At 48.0% G+C, this 26,519-nt stretch overlaps 11 protein-coding genes across 11 annotated transcripts; 7 read left to right on the forward strand and 4 right to left on the reverse strand.

Annotated features, from left to right (window-relative positions):
• Positions 1-70: 70 nt before the first annotated feature.
• Positions 71-2,559, forward strand: EDB93DRAFT_1249010 (uncharacterized protein; the record flags this gene model as incomplete). The annotated part of the gene is made up of 11 exons (XM_041452789.1): positions 71-272; positions 325-427; positions 477-673; positions 724-811; positions 860-965; positions 1,017-1,163; positions 1,210-1,540; positions 1,596-1,712; positions 1,768-1,873; positions 1,926-2,282; positions 2,343-2,559. 11 exons carry the CDS (start codon positions 71-73, stop codon positions 2,557-2,559), a joined length of 1,971 nt encoding a protein of 656 aa, XP_041309243.1.
• Positions 2,444-3,751, reverse strand: EDB93DRAFT_242621 (uncharacterized protein). The gene is made up of 4 exons (XM_041455826.1): positions 3,472-3,751; positions 3,330-3,411; positions 3,118-3,273; positions 2,444-3,051 (listed from the first exon to the last, which is right to left on the reverse strand). The coding sequence occupies exons 1-4, from the start codon at positions 3,606-3,608 to the stop codon at positions 2,602-2,604; spliced, it is 825 nt and encodes a 274-aa protein (XP_041309244.1). The 5' UTR covers positions 3,609-3,751; the 3' UTR covers positions 2,444-2,601.
• Positions 3,752-3,761: 10 nt separating this feature from the next.
• Positions 3,762-5,556, forward strand: EDB93DRAFT_1249012 (uncharacterized protein; the record flags this gene model as incomplete). Its single annotated transcript, XM_041452790.1, has 4 exons — positions 3,762-3,872; positions 3,931-4,629; positions 4,679-5,419; positions 5,473-5,556. The coding sequence occupies 4 exons, from the start codon at positions 3,762-3,764 to the stop codon at positions 5,554-5,556; spliced, it is 1,635 nt and encodes a 544-aa protein (XP_041309245.1).
• EDB93DRAFT_1136602 (uncharacterized protein) lies at positions 5,397-6,460 on the reverse strand. The gene is made up of 3 exons (XM_041449165.1): positions 6,277-6,460; positions 6,120-6,219; positions 5,397-6,065 (listed from the first exon to the last, which is right to left on the reverse strand). Exons 1-3 carry the CDS (start codon positions 6,359-6,361, stop codon positions 5,675-5,677), a joined length of 576 nt encoding a protein of 191 aa, XP_041309246.1. The 5' UTR covers positions 6,362-6,460; the 3' UTR covers positions 5,397-5,674.
• A 101-nt stretch (positions 6,461-6,561) lies between these two features.
• Positions 6,562-8,601, forward strand: EDB93DRAFT_1239886 (RIO1-domain-containing protein; the record flags this gene model as incomplete). The annotated part of the gene is made up of 5 exons (XM_041451693.1): positions 6,562-6,802; positions 6,852-7,252; positions 7,307-7,590; positions 7,647-8,445; positions 8,497-8,601. The coding sequence occupies 5 exons, from the start codon at positions 6,562-6,564 to the stop codon at positions 8,599-8,601; spliced, it is 1,830 nt and encodes a 609-aa protein (XP_041309247.1).
• Positions 8,602-8,681: 80 nt separating this feature from the next.
• Positions 8,682-10,993, reverse strand: EDB93DRAFT_1082777 (dihydroxy-acid/6-phosphogluconate dehydratase; the record flags this gene model as incomplete). Its single annotated transcript, XM_041445712.1, has 11 exons — positions 8,682-8,934; positions 8,989-9,082; positions 9,138-9,331; positions 9,380-9,554; positions 9,614-9,803; positions 9,851-10,045; positions 10,096-10,298; positions 10,355-10,608; positions 10,659-10,673; positions 10,725-10,801; positions 10,850-10,993. 11 exons carry the CDS (start codon positions 10,991-10,993, stop codon positions 8,682-8,684), a joined length of 1,794 nt encoding a protein of 597 aa, XP_041309248.1.
• Positions 10,994-12,458: 1,465 nt separating this feature from the next.
• Positions 12,459-13,717, forward strand: EDB93DRAFT_1102843 (uncharacterized protein; the record flags this gene model as incomplete). Its single annotated transcript, XM_041447250.1, has 4 exons — positions 12,459-12,581; positions 12,656-12,728; positions 12,785-13,210; positions 13,278-13,717. 4 exons carry the CDS (start codon positions 12,459-12,461, stop codon positions 13,715-13,717), a joined length of 1,062 nt encoding a protein of 353 aa, XP_041309249.1.
• Positions 13,718-14,151: 434 nt separating this feature from the next.
• Positions 14,152-17,504, forward strand: EDB93DRAFT_1136617 (uncharacterized protein). The gene is made up of 7 exons (XM_041449166.1): positions 14,152-14,784; positions 14,844-14,881; positions 14,941-15,667; positions 15,725-16,037; positions 16,095-16,148; positions 16,201-16,782; positions 16,836-17,504. The coding sequence occupies exons 1-7, from the start codon at positions 14,269-14,271 to the stop codon at positions 17,198-17,200; spliced, it is 2,595 nt and encodes an 864-aa protein (XP_041309250.1). The 5' UTR covers positions 14,152-14,268; the 3' UTR covers positions 17,201-17,504.
• Positions 17,505-17,710: 206 nt separating this feature from the next.
• EDB93DRAFT_242859 (Septin-domain-containing protein) lies at positions 17,711-20,062 on the forward strand. The gene is made up of 6 exons (XM_041455827.1): positions 17,711-18,194; positions 18,249-18,560; positions 18,612-18,658; positions 18,709-19,693; positions 19,749-19,863; positions 19,915-20,062. Exons 1-6 carry the CDS (start codon positions 17,793-17,795, stop codon positions 19,926-19,928), a joined length of 1,875 nt encoding a protein of 624 aa, XP_041309251.1. The 5' UTR covers positions 17,711-17,792; the 3' UTR covers positions 19,929-20,062.
• Positions 20,063-22,369: 2,307 nt separating this feature from the next.
• EDB93DRAFT_1082679 (chorismate mutase) lies at positions 22,370-23,477 on the reverse strand (the record flags this gene model as incomplete). The annotated part of the gene is made up of 5 exons (XM_041445707.1): positions 22,370-22,438; positions 22,494-22,777; positions 22,829-23,118; positions 23,168-23,189; positions 23,252-23,477. The coding sequence occupies 5 exons, from the start codon at positions 23,475-23,477 to the stop codon at positions 22,370-22,372; spliced, it is 891 nt and encodes a 296-aa protein (XP_041309252.1).
• A 1,759-nt stretch (positions 23,478-25,236) lies between these two features.
• On the forward strand, positions 25,237-26,421 carry EDB93DRAFT_243043 (uncharacterized protein). Its single transcript, XM_041455828.1, has 4 exons — positions 25,237-25,777; positions 25,834-25,941; positions 25,992-26,083; positions 26,135-26,421. The coding sequence occupies exons 1-4, from the start codon at positions 25,364-25,366 to the stop codon at positions 26,160-26,162; spliced, it is 642 nt and encodes a 213-aa protein (XP_041309253.1). The 5' UTR covers positions 25,237-25,363; the 3' UTR covers positions 26,163-26,421.
• The last annotated feature ends 98 nt before the right edge of the window (positions 26,422-26,519 follow it).

The following is a 26,519-nucleotide window of genomic DNA, read 5'->3' on the forward strand; positions in this document are numbered from 1 at the left end:
ACATTGAGAACAGATCACGTGGGGACACTCTCATTTCTCGCTCGCTGGTCACTTACGCTCACTGGATTTCATGTCTGACATAGAGCAGGATACAACCGTGCTCGGCAAGCGTGGTAGAAAGTCGGATGATGATACAGGTCGTGTGCAGGATGGCGAAGATAGTCCCATGCCAGCTGCCGACGTAGCCATAAATCAGGATGACAGCGATGATGATGTTGGTCCCATGCCTCTACCTGCGGGTGCAAATGGTGGATCCAAAAGGAAGCGTAGAGGTGTGTCGTACGTTATCGGTTTGTGAATCATCGACTTACAACTCAACGCTAGTGGTTCCTCACGAGAAACTGTACCTGGACCACCTCCCAGATGCAGAACAGTACTATAAAAGCTATATGCACCGCGACTCCCTGAACTTCGTTGTTGTAACTAAGTAAGTCCAATAAAATATCTATGGAGCTAGTGTCTTAATCTCCAAACAGGACGGACTTTATCATTACTACATCGGTCGACGGACATCTAAAATTCTGGAAGAAGCAGGACGAGGGCATTGAATTTGTGAAACACTTCCGTGCACACATGAGCCCTATAACTGGAGTATCAGCAAGTGCAGATGGACAGCTTTTTGCCAGTATCTCGGAAGATGGGTCGGCAAAAGTGTTTGATGTGCTCAACTTTGGTGCGCAAGTGGCCCACATTTTATTTATCTTGGCGCTGACTAGTAAACAGACATGATAAACATGATAAAGCTCGGGTTTACCCCCCATGCGTGTTGTTGGGTACATAGACGAGGGCAAGCACAAGGCCTGCTGGCTGTGTGAGTACCCTGTGCGATTTTCTGGTCAACTTCTAACAAATTGTTTAGCTCAGAGCAAGGGACAGGTACCATACGGCTCTATGATGGTCGCGGTAATGACACACCACTACTCACGATCGAAAAGCTTCACCGTTTCCCTGTGCATTTGATGGCGGTGAGCCTACCCTTTTTGAAGAAGCGCTCGGTGTGACGATCATTGCTTTAGTACAGCGACCGCTATGATACCGTGATCTCTGGTGATGAAAACGGTTTTGTTGAGTACTGGCAACCGTTTGAGCCTTTTGAGCCACCGCGAAATATACCTGGCATGTGGTCGTTGAAGTCTTCAACGGACCTCTATGAGTTCAAAAAGGTAAATTAAGTGTTCCATCTTGTCGCATTCGCTGACTTTTATCTAGACAAAATCGATCCCTGCTTGCATAACGCTTTCACCCGATTCCTCTTCCTTTGTTACATTTTCTCTTCCAGATCGTCAAATTCGCATATTTTCTTTCCTGAAAGGCAAATTGACTCGAAAGTACGACGAGTCATTGACAGCAATCCAGGAAATGCAACAGGCCAGTACTTCAATTCATCGCGTGGAGGACATGGAGTTCGGTAGGCGGCTGGCAGTGGAAAAGGAGCTTCAGATGCCAGGCCCCGACGGACGAATTCCTGCAATGTCGACCAATGTAGTTTGGGACGAAAGCGGGGCATTTGTCTTGTATCCGACCTTACTCGGAATAAAAGGTTGGAAGTGAGTTCTGTTTGGCAGACTCAAAACTGACATGTGACGGTTTCTTAGTGGTCAATACGGTGACGAACCGCGTTGTGCGGCTACTGGGAAAGGATGAATCGGTTCGGTGGATGAACCTTGCATTGTACCAGGGAGCGCCTGCAAAGAAGGGGCTAGCACCTGTATGTATCTATTCATAATTGAGGGACACTAACAAGCAACTTTTATAGACTGATGACAGCATCTGCAAATCCGATGCTTGCTAATAAGGGTATTCGAGACCCGACTCTCTTTTGCACGGGGTATAAACGCCAGCGCTTTTATCTCTTTACCCGATCCGAACCAGAGTAAGCACTTTTTATTATCTGGCCGCGCTGCTTCTTCATATCTGTGTCACAGAGACAACAAAATACACGACAGAGACGTCTTTAATGAACGACCGACGCGTGAAGAACAGTCCATTGCCTCTGCGACTGCCCTTACCAAATCAGGACCATCACCTTTGGCTTCATCTGCAGTGATTCACACTTCCATGGGCGACATGCATATGCGCCTATTTCCCCAACAATCTCCCAAGGCCGTGGAGAACTTTGTGGGCCACGCACGGAGCGGTTACTTTGAGGGTGTTATTTTCCACCGAGTCATTCCGAAGTTCATGATCCAGACTGGAGACCCATTGGGCGATGGCACAGGGGGGACGTCAATTTGGGACAGGGAATTTGAAGATGAGTTCTCTCCAGATTTGAAACACGACCGGTAATTATTTGATGCTTGTCTGAAAGTCAAAATTCCAAGGCTGATTGATCACATTCATAGCCCGTATACCGTTAGCATGGCAAATGCAGGTCCCAACACGAATGGCTCGCAGTTCTTCATTACCACTACAGCCACTCCTTGGTTGGACAAGAAGCACACGATTTTCGGACGCGTTATCTCTGGATTAGAGGTTGTCCATAATATCGAAAATGTAAAGACGAATAAGATGGACAAGCCATTCGAAGACATCAAGATTGTCAATATTGATGTCGATTAATTCGAATTACACATCTTTGCATCATCATCTTTGGAAAGATAACTAAAGCGCAACACGGTCCATAACCTCTACGTGATGATGAACCAAGAGCGATAACCCAATGGCAGAAAGGCTTTGTTGGAACTGTGATTGGAGGCGTTTTGTAACACGTTCCGTAGATAGTTCAAGGTTCGTCTTCGCAAGTAGACACGGGCAGGAGAACTTGAGCAGAGTGTGTAACTGATTAGAACTTTGTAACGAAGATGTACATGACGCCGTGGGGACAACCATTGCTTCATAAACGTCCAAAGGTTGTCCGTTCAAGAATGAGGTCTGATCAGCCGAGATGGGAACATATGCGACTGGATAACCTATCAAAGTCGCAGCCAGAGGAACAAGATTATCCTGCGTCAAACCACCGACAAAGGAAAATGAGACATTGGCTTGAGATTCTAGCATGTCTTCATTCATGGCGCATATAACGTCCAGCACTGTCGTTGGCGTGCTATTTAGCTGGCAGGAAGTATTAAGATGTGGCTTAGAAGTTGAGGTATTATGTGCTGTCTACACAGTACTCACCAGTGTAGGGAACGTATCGAGGAGAACGTAGGCGACCACAGCGGCATTGTCCTCCAACATTGTTTGAACGAAGACTCGCAAGATGCGAGAATTTACGATGAACGACTGAAGTGATGAAGGATCGTACCAATGGACAATGCCAGCAAAAGTTGCGCTCTGGTTCATCCGCTTTCGATAAATCGTGCTGCAGTGAATCCCTGATCAAAGCGTACCTTCGACCGCAGGCCAGCCAGTATACGGGAAAACAGGCTAACGGGGTCCTGCACAGCGAACGTGTCCACTAAGCAGGCAGAACTGCAGAGCCCATCATGTCAGCCCCAGTGGCATGTGTTTTTTGCGACTACCAAGGCTTACCGGATGCCATGAGCGATCAAACACAAATCGGTTGAAAACTGTTCTAGTTTTCCAGGTCGAACCCTTCGAAGCGGCTGCTGCGCCGATAATTCCTCATGGGCTAGTCGTATGTTCTCTGAGAAAGATCTCCCAGACATCAACTCAGACTTATGCCACAGTGCCACTAGCCTCTGTGCCAGGTCCCAGAGTCACGTTGTGTTTGTAGGGAAGTGTTTGGGCCTTACGGTGCCACACCCAGACTGATCGCTCAGCGCTCAGCTTTAAGTGACTCGGCCCAAGTTGTTTTGATGATGTTACAACAGGAAACGAAGCCCACAGCCCAGCTCCAGTCTCTTGCTACAGAACTCCAGTCTCACATACTGAGTTTTCTTCCTTACCAAGATATTCTTCGATGTACATCCGTGAGCTATAATTTGCTAGTCCATGTTGTTGTCCTTGACACTGACAGGTGTCTTACAGGTATGTAAGGCCCTCCGCCAGACGTACACATCGTGCTCCGAGCTTCAGTACATCGTTGAGCTTGGCGGTCAACGTCTCCTCCCTGTCCTCAACACTTTTGACAATCGCACTTCTATTTCCGAGCGCCTACAACTTCTAAGGGATAATGCTCACGCATGGTTCAACTTTGATATCCACTCTTTTGAATCAGTCACCATACCTGTCCATAGCAAAATGTGGGTTGTCAACGGGCACCTTTGCCTATGGGAGCGACATCACGACTCGACCACAATTTTTCCAATACTACCGAAATCTTCCCAATACACGATCGAGCGTGATTGGTCCCTGATGTCGTTGCGTTCAGATCTCAATGCATATGGCTTTGATGTACTCATGGATCCGGGGCAAAATCTAATGGCTGTCGTTTATGCCACTGTCGATGATCATTCCCAATGGGATGAAGAGAGGATCTATATCAACCTCGGGACCCTGGATGGAGGAGGTATCCACCCTCAAGCCATTGGACGGACATTATTTCGGTCAGAGCTGCTTGGAATGCCGAGTGGTAATCGCACTTCAACAGGCTTGGGGAAATTAAAACTCAAGTGCTTCGGAAGACATATCGCTCTGTGGCAATCCCGACAGATCACTCATGAATATTTTGACGAGAGGCTATGGGGATTGCAGATTTGGGATTGGCAGCACTCAGCAACGTCCAGTGTGAGCCTTGGTCCGAAATAGTCGAAAGACTTGTTGACACTTGATTTAGTGCGTCCTGAGTTCCACAATAAACCCAGCGTGTGAGGACGCAATCGATTTTTGTTTCCTCGGAAACGACAGATTGCTTGTTTTCAGCGATGACATTAAGCTCTATTTGGTCGAGGACACGTCCCAAGCGCCTCAATTACTGGCGTGCTTCTTGCTGCCTGTATCACTAACGAGGATACAGTGCATATACTCGATGGATGGTATTGCACATAGCTCGCAATCCCAGATACTAGCCCAACAGACGATGTGGACTTTGGACCCTGAACGTCAACTACTATCAGTTGTCACATTCTCTCCGAATCTCATCTTCATCGTCTCCACCAGAATTTTCTTTGATCTCGACTTGTTTGAGGGAATGCTAGAAGCAATACCGTGGAATAACTGGGGTCCTTTAAATGCTCGTGTATTCCAGGTACCGAGCCGTCACAATATTTCCGTTGGTGGAAATCGGGTTTTGTTGGCATCTCCTGCAGATGACGCGACCGGCATTTGGTATTTCCCCAAAAAGTTTAGATTGCACGTGATGGACTTCACCCCGTTAGCTGTGGAGCGTCGAGAAGGTTTGGGACGAGTTGTGAAAGAGCCATCTACGATAGAAATCAATGAGTCACGGACAGGGGAGGGCCTGGCGGAGAGCTTAACGACATCCCTCCCGTACGTCGAGGTTGTGTTGGATCAGGACAGAACATTTGGATATCGTGGATTCGAAAAGATGTGGATTGATGCGGAAAGAATTTACTTTGTAGGTTCTTCCCATTCTTCAAGAAGTGCGATTTGCTTATTTTATTGATATAGTATCATGGATCGAATCAGCTCGAGGTCATTGAGATAACGTCAAGTGCTGCAGTTGCAGCGAACTGTATTACATCGTCAAACTAGCCTCATGTAATAGCACCTCGAATGATCGACGATGTCTAGAAAAACAGTGGGCTAGCGAAATCAACAATCAGTTGGACTACAAAGAAATAACCGATGCCATCAAGTATACTTGCATTTTCTACGCCCCAGCAGATATATACTTCATTCTTTCGAGCTCGGATATACTTTCTTGCCCCTGCACAATCCACTTATTTGATGCATGTACGATCCAAATTACAGAAGCGGCGGTACACCACCATCCAGTGGTCTGCCACGTTTTCTGGCTCAAGACCGAAATTGTAGGAGAAATCGCTGATAGCCCAAACGCGACACTATAAGGAAGAGGTTTTATTCGCCGTTTAGCAAGAACCAAATTTCGGGGGTGAGTGAGCAGAGCCGCGTTTGCATGGAGGATGATCGCGAGGAGTGTCAGGACAGGACTTAGATAGAGTGGAGACTCTGGTCCGCCAGCTGGTGGAAAAACAATGACTAATGGACTGTTGTAGTCGGAGAAGATGAAAACGACATGCCTGGTACTATACGTTGGACTTGTATCACCATTGCATTCGTATTGTTGTGCTCACAGTAAAAAAGACAGTGCGATCGTAATCTGCAACGCAATGCGGTTTTGGCTATTCGATGCTGCATTCATACTCTTAAGGTTGTCAATAAGTTCACTTTGTTCTGTGATCACAAAATCAACACCTCTGACACCTCCTTAACGAAAACGTTTGACTGCACCTTGTTCATCCAGTATGTGTGTGTCATGGGATTCAGAGGGTTCAGATGAATATTTGAACGGGTTCCTTCGTCTGAGAGCATCCATGTCGAGATTTTGATTGACTTTGAAACAGGTTGCAACGAATGAATAGACTCGTATGTACCAGTTCAACGGTGGCAGTCACAATGTTGAAGGCAGAAGGCCAGGTCAGCCAGACTCAGATCACGTGTTGTTTTATTAATATCTTATCAGCTTTGCTTAAACTTTATTGAAGTATTGAATTATCGATCACTTTAAACCACGGCATGTCTACAGAAAACCAATCAGCCATCGTGGAGGGGCAGTTTGATGATTCTCCTTTCGAGACCACTGTCCAAGCCGTGGACGACCAGCGAGATCCACGCACAGGCGGATACTTCATTGACGACGAACGCCTTCTCCTATGGTCTGACGAAAGTTCAGAAGATAATGACGGAGACGAGCTAAACGAAGATGACTTTGAAGATGTCAGAGCAGATGACGAAGATTGGGAGGTAGCAGAACGGGGTGAGTCAGTATATTCGCCCGTACGACGACCCATGTTTGATCATCGTAGATTTTACCAAACAATATAACCGGCTTCGGCAGCATGTCGCTGTGCGCACGGGGAACGCACAGGGAATCGCGTCTTCCATTAATCACACAGCTGTCGTTGCACCTCTTCCTGCGGTAAATAAGCCACGTAGGACGGCTCCTGTGCATGCAAAAGACAAAATCTCCGATCAACTGGCTGTCCTTTCCAAGTTCTCGTCTCGCATTGCTAAAATTGATCAACCGTACGTCATGGGCGCTAGCGTGAACAGGAAAGGTCCTAGTTCATATGCAAACGCGAAGGACAAGTCAGATCGTGCTACATCTGAGCAAGTACTTGACCCCCGCACTCGGATCATCCTTTTCAAGATGATCGGACGAGAACTCATTCAGGAGGTAAATGGATGTGTTAGTACAGGAAAGGAGGTGAGGCCATCTGGGCTTATTTTGTTTGCCTAGTACAAGCCTGAAAATGTTTAGGCAAATGTCTATCATGCTCTCACCCCCACCTCCAAGCATATTGCCCTCAAAATATACAAGACATCAATCCTTATATTCAAGGACCGCGATCGTTATGTGACAGGCGAGTATCGCTTCAGACGTGGCTATAGTAGACGCAATCCACGCAAGATGGTACGTCTGTGGGCGGAGAAGGAAATGCGCAATCTCAAGAGACTTGTGTCTGCCGGGATACCATGCCCCGAACCCATCGAGGTTCGGGAAAATATCTTGGTAATGAGTTTTCTTGGTGATGAGGAGGGCTGGTAATATTTTTTCCGCTGAAGTATCTTCCCTCGCTCATCCATCACTTGGACGCCAGGGCATCTCCTCGCTTAAAGGACGCTGATATCCCCTCTGCGTTGTACCCAGCATTGTACGAAGAGCTCATTCTCAATGTCCGGAAGATGTATCACATTTGCAAACTTGTTCATGCCGATCTTTCCGAATACAATATCCTCTTTCACGGTGGACATCTCTGCATCATCGATGTCTCACAATCCGTGGAGCACGATCACCCCAGCGCGTTCGATTTCCTAAGGAGTGATATCAAGAATATCGAGGACTTTTTCGAGAGGTTTGGGGTAAAGTGCTTGGGTTTGAGGCGATGTTTCGATTTTATCACAAGGGTGCACGTAGTTGAAGAGGGGCAGGACGAGGGATCTGCTTTGAAGCACTGGCTGACAAAAGCTGACGAAGAACAACAAAGCTCGCCAACTGTGGACGGAAGCAATGACAAGATCACTTCCTCATCAAACACATCAGCTACTCATGAAGACAATGTTTTCCTTCAATCATACATCCCCCGCACGCTGAATGAGGTGTACGACGCTGAACGGGACGTAGAAGTTTTGAGGAAGGGTGATGGGAAAACCCTGATCTACGCAGAAACCATAGGTTTGACGCATCCCACCTCCGGTGTGAATCAGGAAGGCGAGGTCAAGCCACATGTGCGCTTCAAGGGCGAGGGACCTTTGGAGGATGTTGACGAAAGCGAATACACAAGCGACAGCGAGGAAGAAGAGAGTGAAGACCCTGAGGCAACTGAGCCGGGTGAGAAGAACGTCTTCGACCCTCGCAAACCTAGGGGCCACAGGCACGAAGACCGGGAGGCCAAGAAGGCGAGCCTATCGCTCTATCAGAAACCAAATGTATTGCTGATTTCCACTCAGGAACGCAAAAAAGCTGTCAAAACCGAAGCACGTGAGAAGCGGAAGACTAAAATGCCCAAGGCAGAGAAGAAGCGCAAAACAAAAAGCTCGCGAGGACATAGCTAACGATACCTTACATGTTTCCCTTCATCTTCTGTGAATTTATTTTATTTTCGTTGAATACTAGGTATAGAATATAGCTGTTCTCAACCATCCGTGATGCACCCATGGCTGGCGTCTTCGACCATTTTAACATACTTGTAGAGGGTTCCTTGGGTGACCTTGATTGGTGGGGCAACCCAGGCTTTCCGGCGGCGTTCCATTTCCTCAGAGGAGATATGCAGTTCCATGGTATTTGCCACAGCATCGACAGAAATGGTATCACCATCCTCCACAAGCGCAATAGGTCCACCGACCTGGGCCTCAGGGACGACGTGGCCTATGCAAAACCCATGAGATCTAATAGATATTCCATCAGTCTACAGATCATCATGAAATGGAAATATCACAAACCCTCCGCTAAATCGTCCGTCTGTGAGGCACGCAACGTCCTGACCGAGGCCAGCGCCCATAATCAAGCTAGTGGGTTTCAGCATCTCACGCATACCTGCACAGTCCGAACATTAATATTATCGCACGGGTAAAGGATACCATTGACTTACCAGGGCCACCCTTAGGGCCGAGGTAGCGCATGACGACGACTGTTTTTTCACCCTTTTTGATTGAACCAGACTCAACGGCGGAGACAAAGGCCTCTTCTGAGTCGAATGTACGAGCTTTTCCGGTAAACCCAAGACCTTCCTTGCCGGTGATCTTGGCAACCGCACCTCCAGGAGCCAGATTACCACGCAAAATTCTAGGGCTATTTGAGAAAAGGAGCTATTGAGAGATGGCAATGACGAACCTGATGTGTCCGGTAGCTTTAATGGGCTTGTCGAGGGGACGGATTACGTCCTGACTAGCGGAGAGTTCCCCGTGTTGATGTACCCAACGTTCCAAGTTCTCGCCTATAGTAGCGCCAGTGACCGTCATGTTGTTGCCGTCAATGAAATTGTTTTTCATCAAGAAATGAAGTATCTCTGTAGTTGGAAAAAAAAACTGTGAACAAGGAAATCACCATGATAGTTGAATCACTGACTGGGTATGCCCCCAATTTTGTAGATGTCCTCCATGACATACTTGCCGCTTGGTTTGATGTCAGCGAGGAAAGGTGTTGTCTCCGACACTCGTGCGAAATCATCAATGGTAAGCTTGATGCCTACGGCGTGTGCCATAGCGATAAGATGCAGTACGGCATTCGTCGAACCTCCCAGGATCATGGTGAGAACCTGAAACTTTCATGAGTAGCCGTAAAAATGGAAAAAGCATGACGCACCATAGCGTTCTCGAATGCCGAACGAGTCATGATGTCGCGGGGCAATATGTTTTTCTCGAGGAGATTTCGCATGGCGGGACCAACGGTCTTACATTCATCGTGTTTTTCTTGAGATTCGGCTGGATACGACGAAGAACCAGGAAGAGTCATTCCAAGGGCCTCTGCTGCACTGGCCATGGTGTTCGCCGTGTACATCTGCTCAGATGTGAATAAACTATGGCTGGATTGGATACAGTGGTACTAACGCCTCCGCAAGCACCTGGGCCGGGGCATGCATGTCGTACTGTCTCATACCTGAGGGCTTCTGCTTCTGGGGTCTTTCCGTCTTGTAGGTATTGCCCGTATGCCTGGAATGCGGAAACGAGATCTAGCTGAGGTTGACCCGCGCACGAGCCCGCACGAATTGTGCCTCCATACACCATGAGACCCGGGCGGTTGAGTCGTCCAACTATACAAGTATGATTATATGTCAGTGCGCATGGTGAAAAGAAGTACCTCACTCACGAGCCATCAGTACACCCGGCATATTCTTGTCACATCCCGGTACGACAACCATTCCATCCAACCAGTGTCCACCAGCGGCTGTCTCTACCTGATCTGCGATAAGGTCACGCGACTGCAGAGAATATGACATTCCCGCAGTGCCCATGCTGATCCCATCGCTAACACCGACTGTGCCAAACTGATAGCCAATGAGGTCGGACTCGACCAAGGAAGCCTTGATTTCTTGCCCCAAGCCAAGTAAGTGTCGGTTGCATCTGAAAGCACCTTAGGCAAAACTCCATTTATGGCAAACGTTCTTCCTTACGGATTGCCCTCATACCTTGAGCATATTAGTCAATGGAATGGCCGGGGAAGTAACTTCGATACTTACCATACGCTAGCGACACCGACCATGGCCTTTTGAAAGTCCGTATCATCTTTGATACCTTCAGTAGCGTACAACATGGCCTACGAATATGAGTTTTCTACATTCCTCGCCCGGTTTGAACGACTCACTTGGCTTGCGCCTTGGTCTTTTGGTTGCGTGACAGTCCTGCTATAGCGATTCATGATGGGCTTGTCTTCGCATCTTGCAGAAGACGACCATAGTGATCTCGTTTGCCTTGCAAGGCTCCTGCTAGCTGAGAGTCTCGAATGCATTCTAGCACGACTCGGACAAAGTCCAAACTTTAAAAAAATATCGATGGTTCCCCCGATTTGGCAGCTTACAAGAGATAGACTGCGAATGCCGTAACAAAGCTAGTTTTCGGCGTTCAGCGCTCAGCGCTCAGCAGCCAAGAATGAGTATTACAATGACTCGAGACGTACGCCGTGGTATGTCTCGGATGTTTTTTTTTTACTAGGTCCTGAGCCAGAAGTTCCGTGGAGAAACTATGCATGCGCTTGTCATAATTTTTTTTTTCGACCGTCTCCACGGACGATAGTATTTGAATTCTGAGAGATTCTGAGTCGGCGAGTCCGAGTCAATCAGTCACTGAGCGTTGTTCATGGTTCATGGACTGTAATTTTTTGTGTGTAGACCCCTCGAAGACATAATTATTAGACTTTGTGGACTACCGGTAAGCAGGTCCGTTTTGTACAAATTAGGAAAGTGCATCCTCGCTGCCGATCATGTTTCACTTTTGTCATCCCCTCGATACTTGAAAAATCATAGAGTTAGGGTCAATTGTAAGCTCCCGACAATCAAGCTTGTATGGTTGACTCCGGAGTCGGACGCGGCGTACGGGCCTAATATTTCCTTGGCGGTGTGTTGGCGATCTGACACCTTCTGACAGCGTATATCGCAAGTATCCAAAGGGGGGAGACAAATTTTTCCATGAATTTAGACACTGGTACGGGGCTTTTTGGAGTATCTGCATTATCTGGATGTGTTCCGCCATTCCGCTTCAAAAAATTCTAAGCAATGCCATAGCGGATGTAAACTTGCTCCAGCGGATTTTTTTTTTGTTTCTGTGCTCGTCTTCCCTTCCTTTCAATTATCAGTCTCCCCACAGAAGACAACGACCAGCGTGCTCAACGCTTTCGACATTTCAAGACATCTCGCTAATGGATTTCAGTAGCATCGTCATTTCTCAACAATCCGAGCGCTGCTGAAAGAAGCGACCCCTGCAAAACAGTTGCACCAACGCTTCCTCCAAGTTTACGTCCTGCTTAGATCGCGAGGAGAGAGGTATGGATGACAGAGATGACGATAGGCTATCAAGTTCGCTTCCAGAAACACTACACGCACATATAATACGTCCCAACGACCGTTCCGATGAGACATCATGGAGTGCTCATGACAGACATCTTGTCCAGCGACAGGCTTCCCATCTCACTTCCCAATCTATATCGACGTTGACTCCTGCGAACTTTCTAAACAGCCATGGTTCACGAGGGAAGTCGTCGCATAAAAGATTAGTCTCACCAGATACAGAAGAGAGTTCCCAACGCATTCAAATCACCTCAGCTGGCAGTGTAACCGCTAGCTTCGCGCACCCCTCTAGGGCGTTTTTAACTCGTGGTAGTCAAATTTCAGGCAGCGAGCCACCCTTCTACCCTCATCATCCAAATCATTCCTATACGTTCCCCCCTCCCCCTCCCCCTCTCCTTTCAAGTCATTATCATGTGCCGTCACCGAGCACATTTCAAGGCAGTGCAGGTCTTTCGTTGTCGCCCCGCACGGCCCGCAGGCCTAGAGGTGGCAGTCTCGCGCCAGAGGGGAATCGAAAAGAAGAAGGTGACGACAGTGAGCAGACGCGCGAGGTTACATCCCTCGATCATCCACAAGATATCCCTTTGGGCAGGTATTTGACTTCACAGCCCAGACCAGTGCCCTTCCCGTCCTTCTTTCCAAGAGACGTGAATAGCCCCTTCCTGTACAATGCATCTCACTGTGAGTCCTTGATTGCTTTTGAAAAAAATACTGTAAATTCTGATTTTTCCCTGAAGCATATGATGATTCTGGTCACCTACAACCGCCTTCGCACCACCTTCAATCCAATATCATCCGACATCAATCACTTCCTTCTCAGCGATGGGAGGAGCGCAGTCGCTCTATGTCCTCTAGCAATCAGCATGAACCAGGGACGTTGCAGGATGACCGCCCAAATCAGAGAGCTTCCTCTTATTCTCTTCCTCCGATTAGAACTTTCATGCAGCCTTCCAGGGAAGAGTACTCCAATAGAGGGCCACCCTCACACGGTCTGCTTGACCAGACACAGGAAACGTTGCCTGGAGAAGCATCAGTGGATGATACGGAGTCCAGTAACGAAAGACCGACGTATAGGCGAGGCAAGAGAAAGCGATCAGACAGTCAGGATGAAAAGAAGACCAAAGCTGTACGCAAAATCTATGTTGCGTGTGATTTTTGCCGAGGTGAGTGGATACCGTTTGCGGGAATTGCTCAAGAACGTCACCTCCGATTGGCCCCCTAACTTTACAGGGAGGAAGCTCCGGTGTGACGGGACCAAACCTTCCTGCGCAAATTGTTCCACCCGAACGTTGAAATGCGTATATAAGGATCATCCCAGACGTCGTGGCCCTGGAAAGGCACCGAAAGGTTCGCGGACCAAGAAATCAGATCGAAAGGGGAGGAAAAGTTCTAAAGGAGTCACAAGTGAGGTTGATAAGGAAGGATCCGAACAGCCTTCTGCTGCAGCACTCCCAGATCGGCATGTATTTGAGATGTTACCAGGTCACTTGTCTGGTCTGGAGCCCGTTTATGTGCCACTGCCCTATACTGATCGTCCAAGTGCTTCAAACGTGTATCGCGAAGAACCGGAAGCGAGTCCAAACTATCATTTTACGAGCGGTGCGTTAGCATTGCGAGACCGCCTGCCAGCAGGGTCTGAGGGTGATAGAGACGATGAGCTGGCGGACTGACCGACGCAGTAAAGGATTGTTCCACGGTGTTATGTCCCGGCGGCGCACTGCTTATTACGTGTTCTGGAGATCAGATACCTCAGGCTATCGTTGCTACGCTCTTTTCTTGGTGAGCGTCTTTTTGAATGGACTCTCACGTTCTGTTGACGAGAAATGAAGTCTAGATGCGAATGTTGTTGTTTCGGAATCACCCTCTTTTTTCAGTTGGCTGAGCCATATCCGCCGTACCCTATTTCCTTGTTCCAATCCTTTGATAACCCGGTTTATGTTATGTTGATTTATTTTTATAAGATATATTCCAAAGTTTCTGTCACTGAAATAATAAATGAATATTTGAACGAAAAGGGAAAATAAATGATTGGATTCAATTCTAGTCGGAGGGTGTAATGGACCCGATTGGTTCGGTGCATGTAGATTTCAGGCTCGGCTCCGTTAGCTTCCCTCTTTTCTGGAATTTCGGTGTTTATCATCCCCGCGCTTGCCTCACCTCGCGGGCAAACCCTCGCTCTGTCTCCCCCGAACGGACATTTGATTCGTCCGTCACACTCACGATGCCGCTCGTCGTCGACAATGGCGAACAACGCATCACGAATGACGACGAAGACCGTATCCCAATCCCTCCTTCCGTTCAGTCCGTCCCAGGGGCCTCACATTCCTACTCTTCTAATGGTCTTGTCCCCGGAACAGTTGGCAACGGTCATGATCCTCACCCAAACGGCATAAACGACTTCAGTGGTTATACAGTCATGGTTGCTGGTCAGCGAACTGGCAAGACTTCGTTCCTACGTCTTCTCTTGGACACCAGTGAAATCTCCTCAACGGCCACCAAGGACCAGCTCGCCTCCGTCGCAAAGTTCGTGCAGGGTTGCAGCGGTCATACATCCCACATACGCACCGCATCCATCAATATCGACCATGATATCGACCAAAATAGCACACCTCAGGTCCTTACTCTCACGCTCGTGGATACACCCTCTTTGACGTTCGAGGATGAAGCTTCCACCGAGCGGGCTATTCATGAGATACTCAGGCATGTCGAATCCAGATTCGCCGATGGCATCGAGGATGTGAGCTTTCCCCCGACTCCTGTTCTACATTATATTGATCCCCATTTTTTTCGGTCCAGGAGTGGAGATCCACAGCGGGTGACAACAACATCCATTTGTGCGTTGCTGACATGGGCGCTTAGTCACCGCGTCACTGTGAACTGACCCACGGACCAGGTGTATATATTTCTTGGATCCCGACGTGATTGTTCCACCTTCGGTACCAGGACCTCCTGCTCCGCTGGTCACTCGTACTCGGGGTAGTAGCTTCTCCGTCACCGAGCCGGAGCCCGTCATTCTCGAGCCCCCTGTCACCAACAATCCACTCCTATGCCGCCCTTCTCTTCCTCTTAGCGAAATTAACACCATCAGGCGGCTTTCTGCCAGAGTCAATGTGCTGCCTGTGATTGCTCGCGCAGATACGCTTACCAACGACCGCCTTGCGGCCGTCAAAATGGCTGTCCGCCGAGATCTCGCGGAAGCCGGCATTGGCTTTGGAATCTTCGATATGGACTCTCATGCGCAGTACCAGCACCGTAAAGACGCGGCTGAATCTGCGCACCCTGTAAAGGGTGAAATGGTGAATGGCTACAGTGGCCATGCGAATAAGACTTCTCCGCATGGACACCCTTCGCCTCCGAATTCTCCAGCAGTGGCGTCTCTCAAACTCCCATATGCCCTTATCTCACCCGATATCTACTCACATAGTGATGGCGTAGCGAGAGTACCCCTATCACGTCATGAGCTTGTACAGCAATATGCTCCTTTGGTTCTTCGTCACACTGCTTCTAAACTGACGCGTGGCAAATTCATCAGAAGTTATCGGTGGGGATCTATGGACGTTCTAGATCCTGTTCATAGTGACTTCATGCCGCTGCGCACTGCTATATTTCATCACATGGAGGTAGGAATTCCAGTTGCCCAACTTGTGATGTCACCATCAAAATTAACTTTGCCTTAGACGTTGCAGAAATACACTCGAGAATACCTTTTTGAAAAGTTTAGAAACGAATACTTGCTCCAGCACCATTCTGCTAACCATCAGCTTCACCCTCATGCATTGCAACAAGCGGTCCCGCGTACTCCTGTGCCTCTTACGCATGCTCCTCGCCCTGTTTTGACTATCGAAACTCAGCCAGGTCATGGCTCTGTCCGACATCCCCCTCTTCCCATGGCCCGCGACATTCCTCCTGGGGCGGATCTGCGTGGACCGCCACTTTCCCGTCCGATGACGGAAGGTGCTTCTCAGCTTCAAGGCAAGACAGCGTCTGGGAGTAAGTGCATGCGTCAGGTCCTGACTCAGATAAATTTGCCCTAACCCTGAACAATAGGGTCCTCCAAGCAGAGAACTAAGAAGATCACAGTGGCATGCAACTTCTGTCGATGTATGTAGACTCCGCCCTCCCTTGCGGGTTCAATACTCAGGACGCTCTCTAGCCCGAAAACTCAAATGCGATGGGGGACGCCCTGCTTGTAGCCAATGTGTCAAGCGGTCTAACCTTTGCGATTATATGCCACAAACTAGTAAACGGCGCAATCCTCACCGTCCACCTAAGGAGGATAGTGAGTCCGAGATGAGTGGCGAAGATCGATCCGCGGAAGACAATGATCCCTCGGTATCCCCCGAGATTGTTTCCCAGCCATTATCTCGCAGGAGTTCCAACGTCGTCGATAAGCGGCCAATATTGGACGGCTTTCCTACCATCGCTGGCCCATCAGAGCCCCGCGAAGGTCTTCATAGCATGCCTCCTAGGCCTAAATCTGGTGTAGCTACAGGAAGTTCGGGAACTTCCGACGGACGGACATTGTTCAAGGACAATGAGTTACCTCATATTGCCACTCTGTCGCTACCAGAGAACTCCCCTGCAGCTGCGATGAGTGCTCCCCCGCTCCCACCAATCAGACCAGCCTCAGAGCAACAGGCTGCTCAGCGAAAGCGTGCATCCACTGTTCCTGGGAGGAGCAATCGTCCCGCTGCTAGCACCGGTCCAAAAGTGGTGGCATGCAACTTCTGTAGAGGTTGGTTTGTTAAACATTGTGTTGTTATGCACTGATTCAATTATCCTATCTAGCGAGGAAGACGAAGTGCGACGGAGCACATCCAGCCTGTTCCAGTTGTGCGCGAAGGTCCCTCCCATGTAATTATAATCACGATTCCAGCACCAACGGCGTGAATAAAAAGGGGACTCGACGTGCCTCGACCTCCAAGGCAAATGCCCCCCTAGCACATCTTTCTTCCGTGCAGTCACCTCCCGCCCACTCTCCCCCTTCGTCAACCGTTGTTGGCGACTCTCGTTATTCCGCTGGAAAGTCCGCTGAAGAAAACCATGGGGAGCCCATGGATGTCGATCTGAAGAGAAAGATGGACGACATGGAGTCTTTGCATATTCAAAAGAGAATGAGGGTGGATGAAACCAGCGGGGACGTTATACCCTGAGCACCCATTCATTGATCAGCCTTCATCATCACTCCTCCCTGACTGAATCAGGTGTAAACTGTAGAATTAACTCGCATATGCACTGTCCCTTGGGAAGCTTGGAAACTGTCGTTGAACGTTATGTTTTTTGGGTTATCTCCAAGTGTTCTTGTCTTGTTTTGTGCATGGACAGCGATTGCACTGTATTTTTTCTCCCTTGCTATTCTTCTTTCAGGTGCCAATGTTTTCTCTTCGATATATAGCTATCGTCGACCATTGTATGTATGTCAATTCAAGTTGGGAAATCAAACTCAAAGTTTATATACACGTTGGAAGTCATTATTGCGCCTTTGTCATTGGTGGGAATCCGGATAGCCTGTCAAACAGCGCAGGGGGTTGCCATGGGCTTGTGATTCCGTCGAAATATGTATTTGACTTTTCCTTCTGACACCAAAATTACCATTGAAACGGCAGCACTGTTGCCTCCAGTGGCTCACTGTAAACCTTTCTCTTTGTCTGTAAACTGGCATTCCTATATCCTACACGTTCTTTATTCTACCAGTGTTCATACCCGTCCCACATTGTCCCACTCTCACTATTCTTGTATCTTATCATGTTTTCTTTTCGCAAAAGACCCAGAACTTCACACTCCACGGTGTCGCCACTGAAAACTTCTCCCTCTTTGCCCGAGCTGCATTCTCAAGGCATTCCGTGGCCGGAAAACTTGCTAGATGTCAAGGTAATACGCGAAGGTCCCATTCCAGAGCCCGAACGTTATCCCCAGCAAGGTGCGGTCAAAAGCTCTGTATCCTCCTTCGATCGTGCCCCCATTCCCTTCCACAAACCATTTCGGTTAATTGCAGGACAACCGGCGGAAAATGGCAGCAAGATCTCGTCTATGTATATGTCCCACCCTCCGTCTGCCTTCGGTAATTGGAGATCTTCCACCGTTCCTGTCTCGTCACCACGGAGATCCCACCGTAAAAACCGTACTTCACCAGCGTTCAACCTCATGGTATGTGACTACATTGATCCCCCAAAATTGATTGAACTACGACGCGTCAATCAGGTTGTGGGAGCAAGAGGGACAGGAAAGACTTCGTTCTTGCGCTTACTTCTCGAAACTGCAGACATATCACCAAATGCGACAGAAGACCAGCGTATGGGCCTGGATCGGTTTTTGAATGGTTCTCTGAAGCGCACACAGCAAATTAACGCGGCGTGTGTTGAAATATGCGAGTCGCGGTATGACCGAGTGCTTCTAAGCGTCATTGATACCCCCGGCCTGGATTTCAGCGACGGCCACGAGTTGCGGGTTGAACGTCAGGTCAGTGGGATTATCAAGTATCTTGACGCGCAATATGCAGATACAATGAATGAGGTATATTACGCAATCTGGTTCCTTCAAAGCTGTTACTCAATACATACATAGGAGTCTAAAGTTGTCCGTCAAAACAAAGGGGATCAACATGTTCACTTGTAGGAATTTTGCCATGTTAACAATTATTGATTCAAAATTCTCGACATAGGTGTATCTTTATGGTTGATCCCTCGTCTATATTGTCACCATCACCGTCGCCCCGCATCCAATCCCCTGTGTCGGGCAGAGCCCGGTCAGATACCACGGTTTCTCGTACTACCGTCGGAGATACCCAAGAAGCCATCTATAATCAGGAATATTCCAGGGACTTCGGAATGTCCCCCGCTGAGCTTCGCGTGATCCGTCGTCTTTCGGCACGGGTGAACGTGCTTCCTGTTATTGCACATGCGGACTCACTTACAGATGACACGTTGTCGTTGGTCAAAGCTGCCGTTCACAGGGACCTGGAATCAGCTGGGCTAGACTTTGGGGTGTTCTCTACACCCAAACCGAAAGCGGACTCCACCGTACCGGTATCGCGCTCGGACGATAAAGCTGCCACAACGTTGCCGCAAGAAGTAAATGGTCACCGTGAGAACGGCGACATCCATCAAAACGGGAGCTCTTACGTTGCAAATGATAGTGAAAACAAGGGTCGCCCCTCACGTCCAGTGATCACACTAAAAGGGACGCAGGTTTCCCGTTCTCGTTCCCGCTCTCGTCGTGACCTATCTGCTGTGGCTCAAGACGAACGAGAGCCCTACTATCCTGATGGCGCCGAAGAAGATAGCATAGCAAATATTCGTTTCTCAGCTCATGTTGTCTCCAAAACAGATCTCTCAACGTTACTCCCCTTCGCTCTTATCGCTCCAGAACAGGCAACTACCCCGCGGATTAGATGGCCGCAACCAGCTTCCCCTGAATCTAACTTTTGCGCTCGGGAAGACACGATAGGGCCCGCTACCCCTGTGGCAGAAACACCCATCTCCGTTGATAGTCCTATTGTCCGTAAATCCATGTTTTTTCGAGGTCCCCCAGAGGATCTCAGGGGCGTGTTTACTAGGAAGTTCAGATGGGGCACTGTTGACGTTCTCAACCCTGACCACTGTGACTTCGCCGCCCTCCGAACAGCGATTCTTTTGACTCATTTCAAGGTAAATGATTTTCTGACGTATTATATACACTGGTGATGCTACGAAACACTCCCAGGTTCTCAAGGTACATACCCGGGAAGTTTTGTACGAGAAATACCGAACGGAGAAACTCTTGGCTAGGCGTGCAACCAGGAACATAGGCCCCGAGGAAGCGAAGCGTCTGTTGGAAGGTACGCCACCTGTTTGTGAATTACGATGTTTGTGACTCACTATGTCCCCAGATCTTGGCTTGTAATCCCGTCAATTTATTACTATTTACGAGTTCTATCAGGTTCTCCCTTGTATTCCCTAGTTTTTGAGTACTTCCTCTGTTAAATATTGTATGTCATCGTTCATACTGCGGATTTTTTTTGCATTCTCTTTCACAATTGGGAATAACTCATTCGACTTCCCCGCACTTTTGGATCCATCTACGCTCGTTTTAAATACTCTGCTTTTGAACCCCTCTTTGAAATTGACATTAATCTGGCACAGGGCCCCTCAAAGGTTTTTGAGACTCAAACTAAGTGGGAGATAGAAGCACGGACGAACTCCGGGGAGAACCCTGTCTACATATACAGATCACTATGGAGCCGATACATAATACAACAATGTCAGTAAAATTTGGCCAATCGCGATTGGAGGGGGATGGGAACGGCGTAATGCAATACGTTAACAGACAGCAGCGATTACGGGTGTAGTCGATACAGCGACCGTAAAAGAGCAAACTGGACTTGATTTCTATATTACGGTGATCAGACTCAGTGGGTTCTTGCGGCAAGACTTGCGGACGTAGCATTCCCGGGTAAGTGTAAGTTTCCGAGTCAGTGCACCGATACCCTGGCGCAGCGGCAGTATCCGTACATAAGCGGGGCAGCCAACCCTCTCCTCCAACCCTTCTGTAACCCTCCAAAACATGACACAAAGTTTCCACAGGACCAAGGACTAATTTATGTGAGGGCAGAATATGTTCGCCCAGAATGGAGAGGCACAGGCACTCTATGTAAATTTGTAAGTGAGATAAATAAAATAATTATATTAATAATTAGACCGTGTATCTTACTATTTTGGGGTATGAGCTGACATAAACTTCGGCTTACACTTTTTTTCTTTGTGTAGTGTCCTTATGTACTACGCATAGATTTACTGGTGGAACAACTAGTATCGTTACAGGACACAAGCATCGCGCGTTCTGTTCCAATGATGCCAACCTGGGTGCTTTTATTCGTCGTGGGCCGATAGTCAATCCTCATTGACTATCGACCCACGACGGAGTCATTGCACTTTTTCACATCCAAAAATTGCAGTGGATATAGACACAATAATACCTTTGCCAGCTCAGGACAGTTTGACTAAACAAGTTCCCATCTACATGACCTACGTTTGATGGTCTCCTATAGATTTTCTCATCCGCTGGGACCCATATCCTTGGCAGAGCCCACTACCCCTCCCTCGGATTTCTACTCTTGACATGGGTGAATATCACTTGCCGCGGACGGAACGTGGGACGGTTGCTGCAGGTGGTGGGTAACTTGGATGACGGGTACGGGTCAGAGGGCTTGTTGTTTTTGGCCAAGCCAAACTTAGTACTGCTCGTTGAACGAACTCCCACTCGACGTGAAATCTGTCGAAATCAAGCTCGCGGAGGTATGAAACATTATAGTGTCGTACTGTGATGCTCACTTTATGCAGATGGATATCTATCGTTATCAGAGTCTATCAAAAGTTTATAGCTGGCCGCGGCCGCTATCATGATTCTAGTTGTGCACATTTCGATTCTGACGTGTAAAATCTATCTTTGCATCATTACTTATTGGATTCGTCTCAATGGCGAGGAAGCGTTGTATCGGGCATGACTCGGACTCCTAGATCGGCACCCGGCTACACACCCCGTCGTCTCCGATCCCTGTCCTACAATCTCCGCGACAAGACAGAGAGGAAAAGCGATAATGACATCATCAGTAACATTTCATGTCTTGAATTGAATTTTAGCGGTATCAAAAGCAAGTACTGTTCAGTAGTTCATGCTCACTACTTTGATGACAGTCAGATAGACTCGGATTGATTCGGATAGTGGTCGTCCATACTGAGTGGTGCTACCTACGTCCTCGTAAGTCTTAGTTGCCGATTTACAATTTCGCACGATGTGTAATTTGTCACCCGCAGAAACCTAGGCCTGTTGTGATACTCTGACCAGTATGGATGTGAGTAGGCCTCCATCTATCCGAGGATTGGGTACGCCAGTGCCACGGGTGCAACCATGTCACCCCAAGATTGTGATGCGGCATCATGAATCAAGGCCGAGATATCGATATCCGGATAGTCTCGCATATTAGTGATTAGTAGCGGTCGTCGGCCGTCGCCAAGGGTATGCCACGTAGTAAGCACTATGCATAAGATCCGTCAGCACTGCTCACACTGTCTTCCGTTGCGGCATGCGCTGATGAACAGGTCTCTCTTCCCAAAACAGTCTCGAAGCTTCACCTCATCATTTTCAGTGAAGATCGATGTATCAAAAACCCACAACCAAGTGTCCAATCACAAAGGTGGTGGAATACTGCAAGATAAACTGACGTAGGACAATAACCTAAACATACAACCCTTAGAAAAACGAAACGACTATTGTGATTATGTATGGTAGTAGGGAGGTGGGTCATTTAGTGTAAGTTGGGACCAAAAAGTCAATTATGTGGTTCATTACTGTGCAACGAGGGCATCAATCTCTTCCTGCGACAAACCATCCAATCTGTGCAATAAATAATCGACCTGGCAACATACATTAAGTCAAGTATCTACTTGAATGAGAAGAATAAACACATACCTCGACCTCTTTTGTCAGAGGGATGATATAGCTCTCGTACAACTCCACCACACCATCAACATCGATCTTTGCCCTACCATTCAAATCAGAATTGACGATGGCTTCACCATCAGCGCTGAATTCTTGTGCGTATATAGCAGCTTTCTTGCGTAAACGCTGAAGCAGCTTGCGCTCGACTTCTGGTTTCGTAATCAACGCCTCCAGTGCGGTAGGATTAGGCGTCAGGATGTGGGGGATGAAGGCAGCGGGATTTGCACTGAATTTTGATTCAGAAACAAATTTTCCTATACTCAGAGGAGATTAGAAGGACATCAGGGTTGATGGAAGCGACTGACCATAGTGCACGCGTTTACTAATTGCTTGCAGAACTTCAACATCTATGGTGGCTGCGCTGCCGTAATTACCATCGTCCTCGTATTCTTCATCCCCGATAATGCCATTTGAGCGCTTGATCGCTGCTAGCGCCAGGGTCGCCCGCCTTGTTATCCGCGGAACGATGGAACGTGTGTAGAAAGACAGGATTGATGGATTTGCGTTGATAGTGTTTGGATGTAGTATTTTAGGGAAAGCCAGGGGTAAAAGTACTGGAACAGGGAGATTGGACGTGAAAGGATATTCATCTGGGCTAATATGACGTTAGACTACGAACCAAATCTGATTGTAAGAATATATACCTTGTGTATCTACGAGCTCTAGCTGTGGTAGTGATGGTGGACTTAGCAAATTACCTATGTTTAGCAATGGTGAGGGGTACGAACCATGGAAAGTTTCAATCTCTTTTAAGAACCACTCAAGCCAACTCCCGTCGAATTCCATATCTCTCAGTTCTTGGATGGAGCCACGGATGTAGATTCGGGGGTTGTGAGCAAACTGGGCCCGCTCTATCAAGTCAAATATGATGGTGTCTTCAAGGCGGACTAAAATTTGACGGATTCGCTCGAGAGACAGAGGGTCTTTCTCTAGCATAAAGTTTTGTGACAACATGGTGAGAAATGGGCGTTCGGGTAAGAGGAGGGTTGTGGACGCGAGGGATGCGGGACACTGCCGAGACGTGGTACGGTTTTTAAGAATGACTCGAATATGGTGGAACGGGTTAGCTGATTCCACGCTAAAAACACAGATTCCGTTGTCAGAAGCTTTTAACTAACCGCACTAGTGAGCGGCCATTCACTATAGTTAGTCTATCAATTACAATTGAACACTGACATTGTCCCTTGGATAAATTTTCGGCCGTAGATTTATCATCAACCAACCATTATTTTCCCGAGTAGTAATTGATTGCCTGGTAATCACGCCATGTCCAAACCCACACCACAGGAAGAAAATACATGGCTGAGGTATATGACGTTACCTATGAGAACCATCCTCACTAACCGCGATATTAGCTTGTATTACCGCGGGGATCTGAACAAGTACATGATATACAACTTGAAGTACATTGGCCCGGCCATAAATTCTAGATTAAGCTGCGCAATAGGCAACAGCCTTCGCCGACTCGTCGGAAGACCATATCCAAGGAAATTTCACATAGGGTGAAAGGCTGTAGGTGCTTGCTCTTACGCCCCGCATTTTTGGTATTACCTACTATTACCCCGTTGTTGTGAATCCAACCGATCTACTACCCCAATCGTTTATTACAACTGTTCGGAACTGTAAATTGGCCGCTTCCATGACTATATACGTTAGATATGTGCTCATTCCTCGCTTGCGACCCCAAGCCAAGCCCCGCCACGTAGGCAACACGTGCCTGCGCCTTGGAGATATCTTGTACTCACTCTGAGAAGATCAAAACGAAGTGACTGACAGGAGCTGTGAGGCGATTCAACGGATCAGTGGCTGTTGAAGTGGCATGATTTAGTAATCCAGTCCGACGAAAATGGGGTCATGTTTGTTTTTATTCTTCTTAATGGCCCTAGACAGCCTAGGCTTCAACGAACCGTGCATCGGTTTCAAGGAGCCACGCGGCACTTTCGCATTTGAGTATTTTGCACAGTGTACAGCCGCAGCGCAACCAATGCCTAGCTCCCGCTCCTCCAGGCTGTGAGTTGTCAAACTTTACCATAGCATGTGCCAGCGCTGTACTGCGTTTGATAGTGTGTGGGCTTGCCACAGGGAGCAAACGTGACCGGAAGGTTAGACTCTGCCAGACGCAGAGATGATAGTGGAGCGCTGAATGGTTGAAATACATCAGACGTCGAGATCATTTACAAACACACATACTAGTAGTAGTGCAGTGCAAGAACGTTGAACACGATACTATTGTTCACGTTCATTGCCGAGCAAGATGGAATGCTCGTGGTAGAAATTAAGTAGAAACCCAAGCTGCGCTTTGATATTCCTATCATTATCAGCGCTCCGCTCCCATCGAGGAGGCCCGGTACGGACTTTGCAATAGCTGAAGGTAGTGCTTCTTATATTAGTGCGCCAATCATGTCACTCGCGACGCACCGCCCGGATCTTAAAATCGCCATCAAGAGCATAATATCCGCACCTCATTTCCAAGTAAGAACAGCTCAGGTGTGGAGACGAACTGGACTACGGACCCCATGACTGAAGCACCCGGGACGTTACTGCGCCTGTCATGATCTCAGCAACATATGATGGCTGCGCCTAGTGTGATGATAATTTTGGAAGTCACTAGCGTCTCGTCTAGAACGTGTACAGCCAAGTGAACGGATAAGTATATTGCGGAACGTATGCATGTACATAAAGTTCGGAATGAACTCGTGCTTGGATGTCAAGGGTAATTGACAAACGATTTTCATTGGCTGAGTATAGTATTAACTCCTTGCGGTTTACGTAAACGTGTCTGAATGACATAATCGATCTCTCCCTTTCTCAAACTCCAACTCACCTGGCAGAAATACGAAATGGGATTCATGCTGCCATTACCAACCGACCAAAGAGAGCACGCTCGTGCTCTCATGTCTCAAAAAGAGAACATCGAGGCCGAACTGGACGCTCAGTTTTCTATCCTCAAAGCCAATAACATTGATATGACCTCATCCCTGGTAGATCGGGAAGGTTTTCCTCGGGCAGACATCGATTTATACGTCATACGGCATGCTCGCAGACGCATAAACGAGCTGCGAAACGACTACAAAACTGTCATGAATGAGATTGAGACAGCTCTTCAGGCGGTATACGATCCATCGACAGTCGGATCATCACCTGCCGCATCTGAGGAGGTCGCGCAGCACACGGGTTCAATGGATAGTGCGGAATCGTTGCTTTCTTTTGCAAGAGTGGACGGTGTGGCTCCAGGTAGTCCCGCAGCAGAAGCGGTACGTTGGTATGAACCTCGCTTCAAGGGACGATATCGACAGAGTCTTGCTTGCAGGGACTTCGACGGGAAGATGTGGTATTGAAGTTTGGATCTCTCGCACGATCATCATTTACAGCAAATTCTTTGCAACCTTTGGCTGATTTAGTATCTGTTAATGAAAATGTTGGTTTAGGTTACTTTTCCTGCACCTCCTATCTATTGACATTCTTTAGCGCGAGATTCAGGTCATCATATCAAGGTCTGAGGAAACTATGTCGTTGAAACTCATCCCACGTAAGGGCTGGGGTGGGCGTGGCATGCTAGGGTACGATATCTTGAAGTCTTCTGCCCGACACGCAATAATAGTTGTCAATAGGTGCCATATTGTCCCTCACCAATCCTAGTCATTATCGACACCCTTTTGAGACCGCACAGATTTTCTCCATCCATTACAGCTTTGTATATATAATCATACGCACACTGTCAAAGATCATTCGCTCATCGCTGGAGCCCTTGGAAATGCAGACGATACACGTTGCAGACTGCGTTCCGGGATCGACAGCTCGGTGCGAGTTTCCGAACATCCCGGGTCCATATGGCGTGTTCGAGCAATTTACAAAATGTTCCTTTCATATTGGAGCATTTGTTGTCAATCTCAAGCCTATCAATCGATCATACAAAAAGGGCAACCTTAGTAGAGGAAGTACAGATAGGAAGAGATGTTCAGCCCAAGTGAAGCTCTCTTCCCATGCGTTCGCGCC

Source organism: Suillus bovinus (assembly GCF_016758785.1).
Source record: "Suillus bovinus strain UH-Sbo-P2 chromosome Unknown EDB93scaffold_17, whole genome shotgun sequence".
NCBI classification, from domain to species: Eukaryota; Fungi; Basidiomycota; class Agaricomycetes; order Boletales; family Suillaceae; genus Suillus; species Suillus bovinus.

Coding starts and splice junctions, on each gene's coding strand:
- EDB93DRAFT_1136617 (XM_041449166.1), top strand. CDS start 14,269: ATGCCGCTCGTCGTCGACAATGGCGAACAACGCATCACGAATGACGAC. Junction 14,785..14,843: donor TCGCCGATGGCATCGAGGAT/GTGAGCTTTCCC, acceptor TTTTCGGTCCAG/GAGTGGAGATCCACAGCGGG. Junction 16,783..16,835: donor GGCATGCAACTTCTGTAGAG/GTTGGTTTGTTA, acceptor TATCCTATCTAG/CGAGGAAGACGAAGTGCGAC.
- EDB93DRAFT_242859 (XM_041455827.1), top strand. CDS start 17,793: ATGTTTTCTTTTCGCAAAAGACCCAGAACTTCACACTCCACGGTGTCG. Junction 18,561..18,611: donor ATGCAGATACAATGAATGAG/GTATATTACGCA, acceptor ATACATACATAG/GAGTCTAAAGTTGTCCGTCA. Junction 18,659..18,708: donor GGGGATCAACATGTTCACTT/GTAGGAATTTTG, acceptor TTCTCGACATAG/GTGTATCTTTATGGTTGATC.
- EDB93DRAFT_1136602 (XM_041449165.1), bottom strand. CDS start 6,361: ATGGATGCTCTCAGACGAAGGAACCCGTTCAAATATTCATCTGAACCC. Junction 6,220..6,276: donor ACACATACTGGATGAACAAG/GTGCAGTCAAAC, acceptor TTGTGATCACAG/AACAAAGTGAACTTATTGAC. Junction 6,066..6,119: donor ATCGCACTGTCTTTTTTACT/GTGAGCACAACA, acceptor GTATAGTACCAG/GCATGTCGTTTTCATCTTCT.
- EDB93DRAFT_243043 (XM_041455828.1), top strand. CDS start 25,364: ATGGGATTCATGCTGCCATTACCAACCGACCAAAGAGAGCACGCTCGT. Junction 25,778..25,833: donor GTAGTCCCGCAGCAGAAGCG/GTACGTTGGTAT, acceptor TCTTGCTTGCAG/GGACTTCGACGGGAAGATGT. Junction 26,084..26,134: donor GGTGGGCGTGGCATGCTAGG/GTACGATATCTT, acceptor AGTTGTCAATAG/GTGCCATATTGTCCCTCACC.
- EDB93DRAFT_242621 (XM_041455826.1), bottom strand. CDS start 3,608: ATGTCTGGGAGATCTTTCTCAGAGAACATACGACTAGCCCATGAGGAA. Junction 3,412..3,471: donor TTGATCGCTCATGGCATCCG/GTAAGCCTTGGT, acceptor TGGGCTCTGCAG/TTCTGCCTGCTTAGTGGACA. Junction 3,274..3,329: donor TGGCTGGCCTGCGGTCGAAG/GTACGCTTTGAT, acceptor CGGATGAACCAG/AGCGCAACTTTTGCTGGCAT.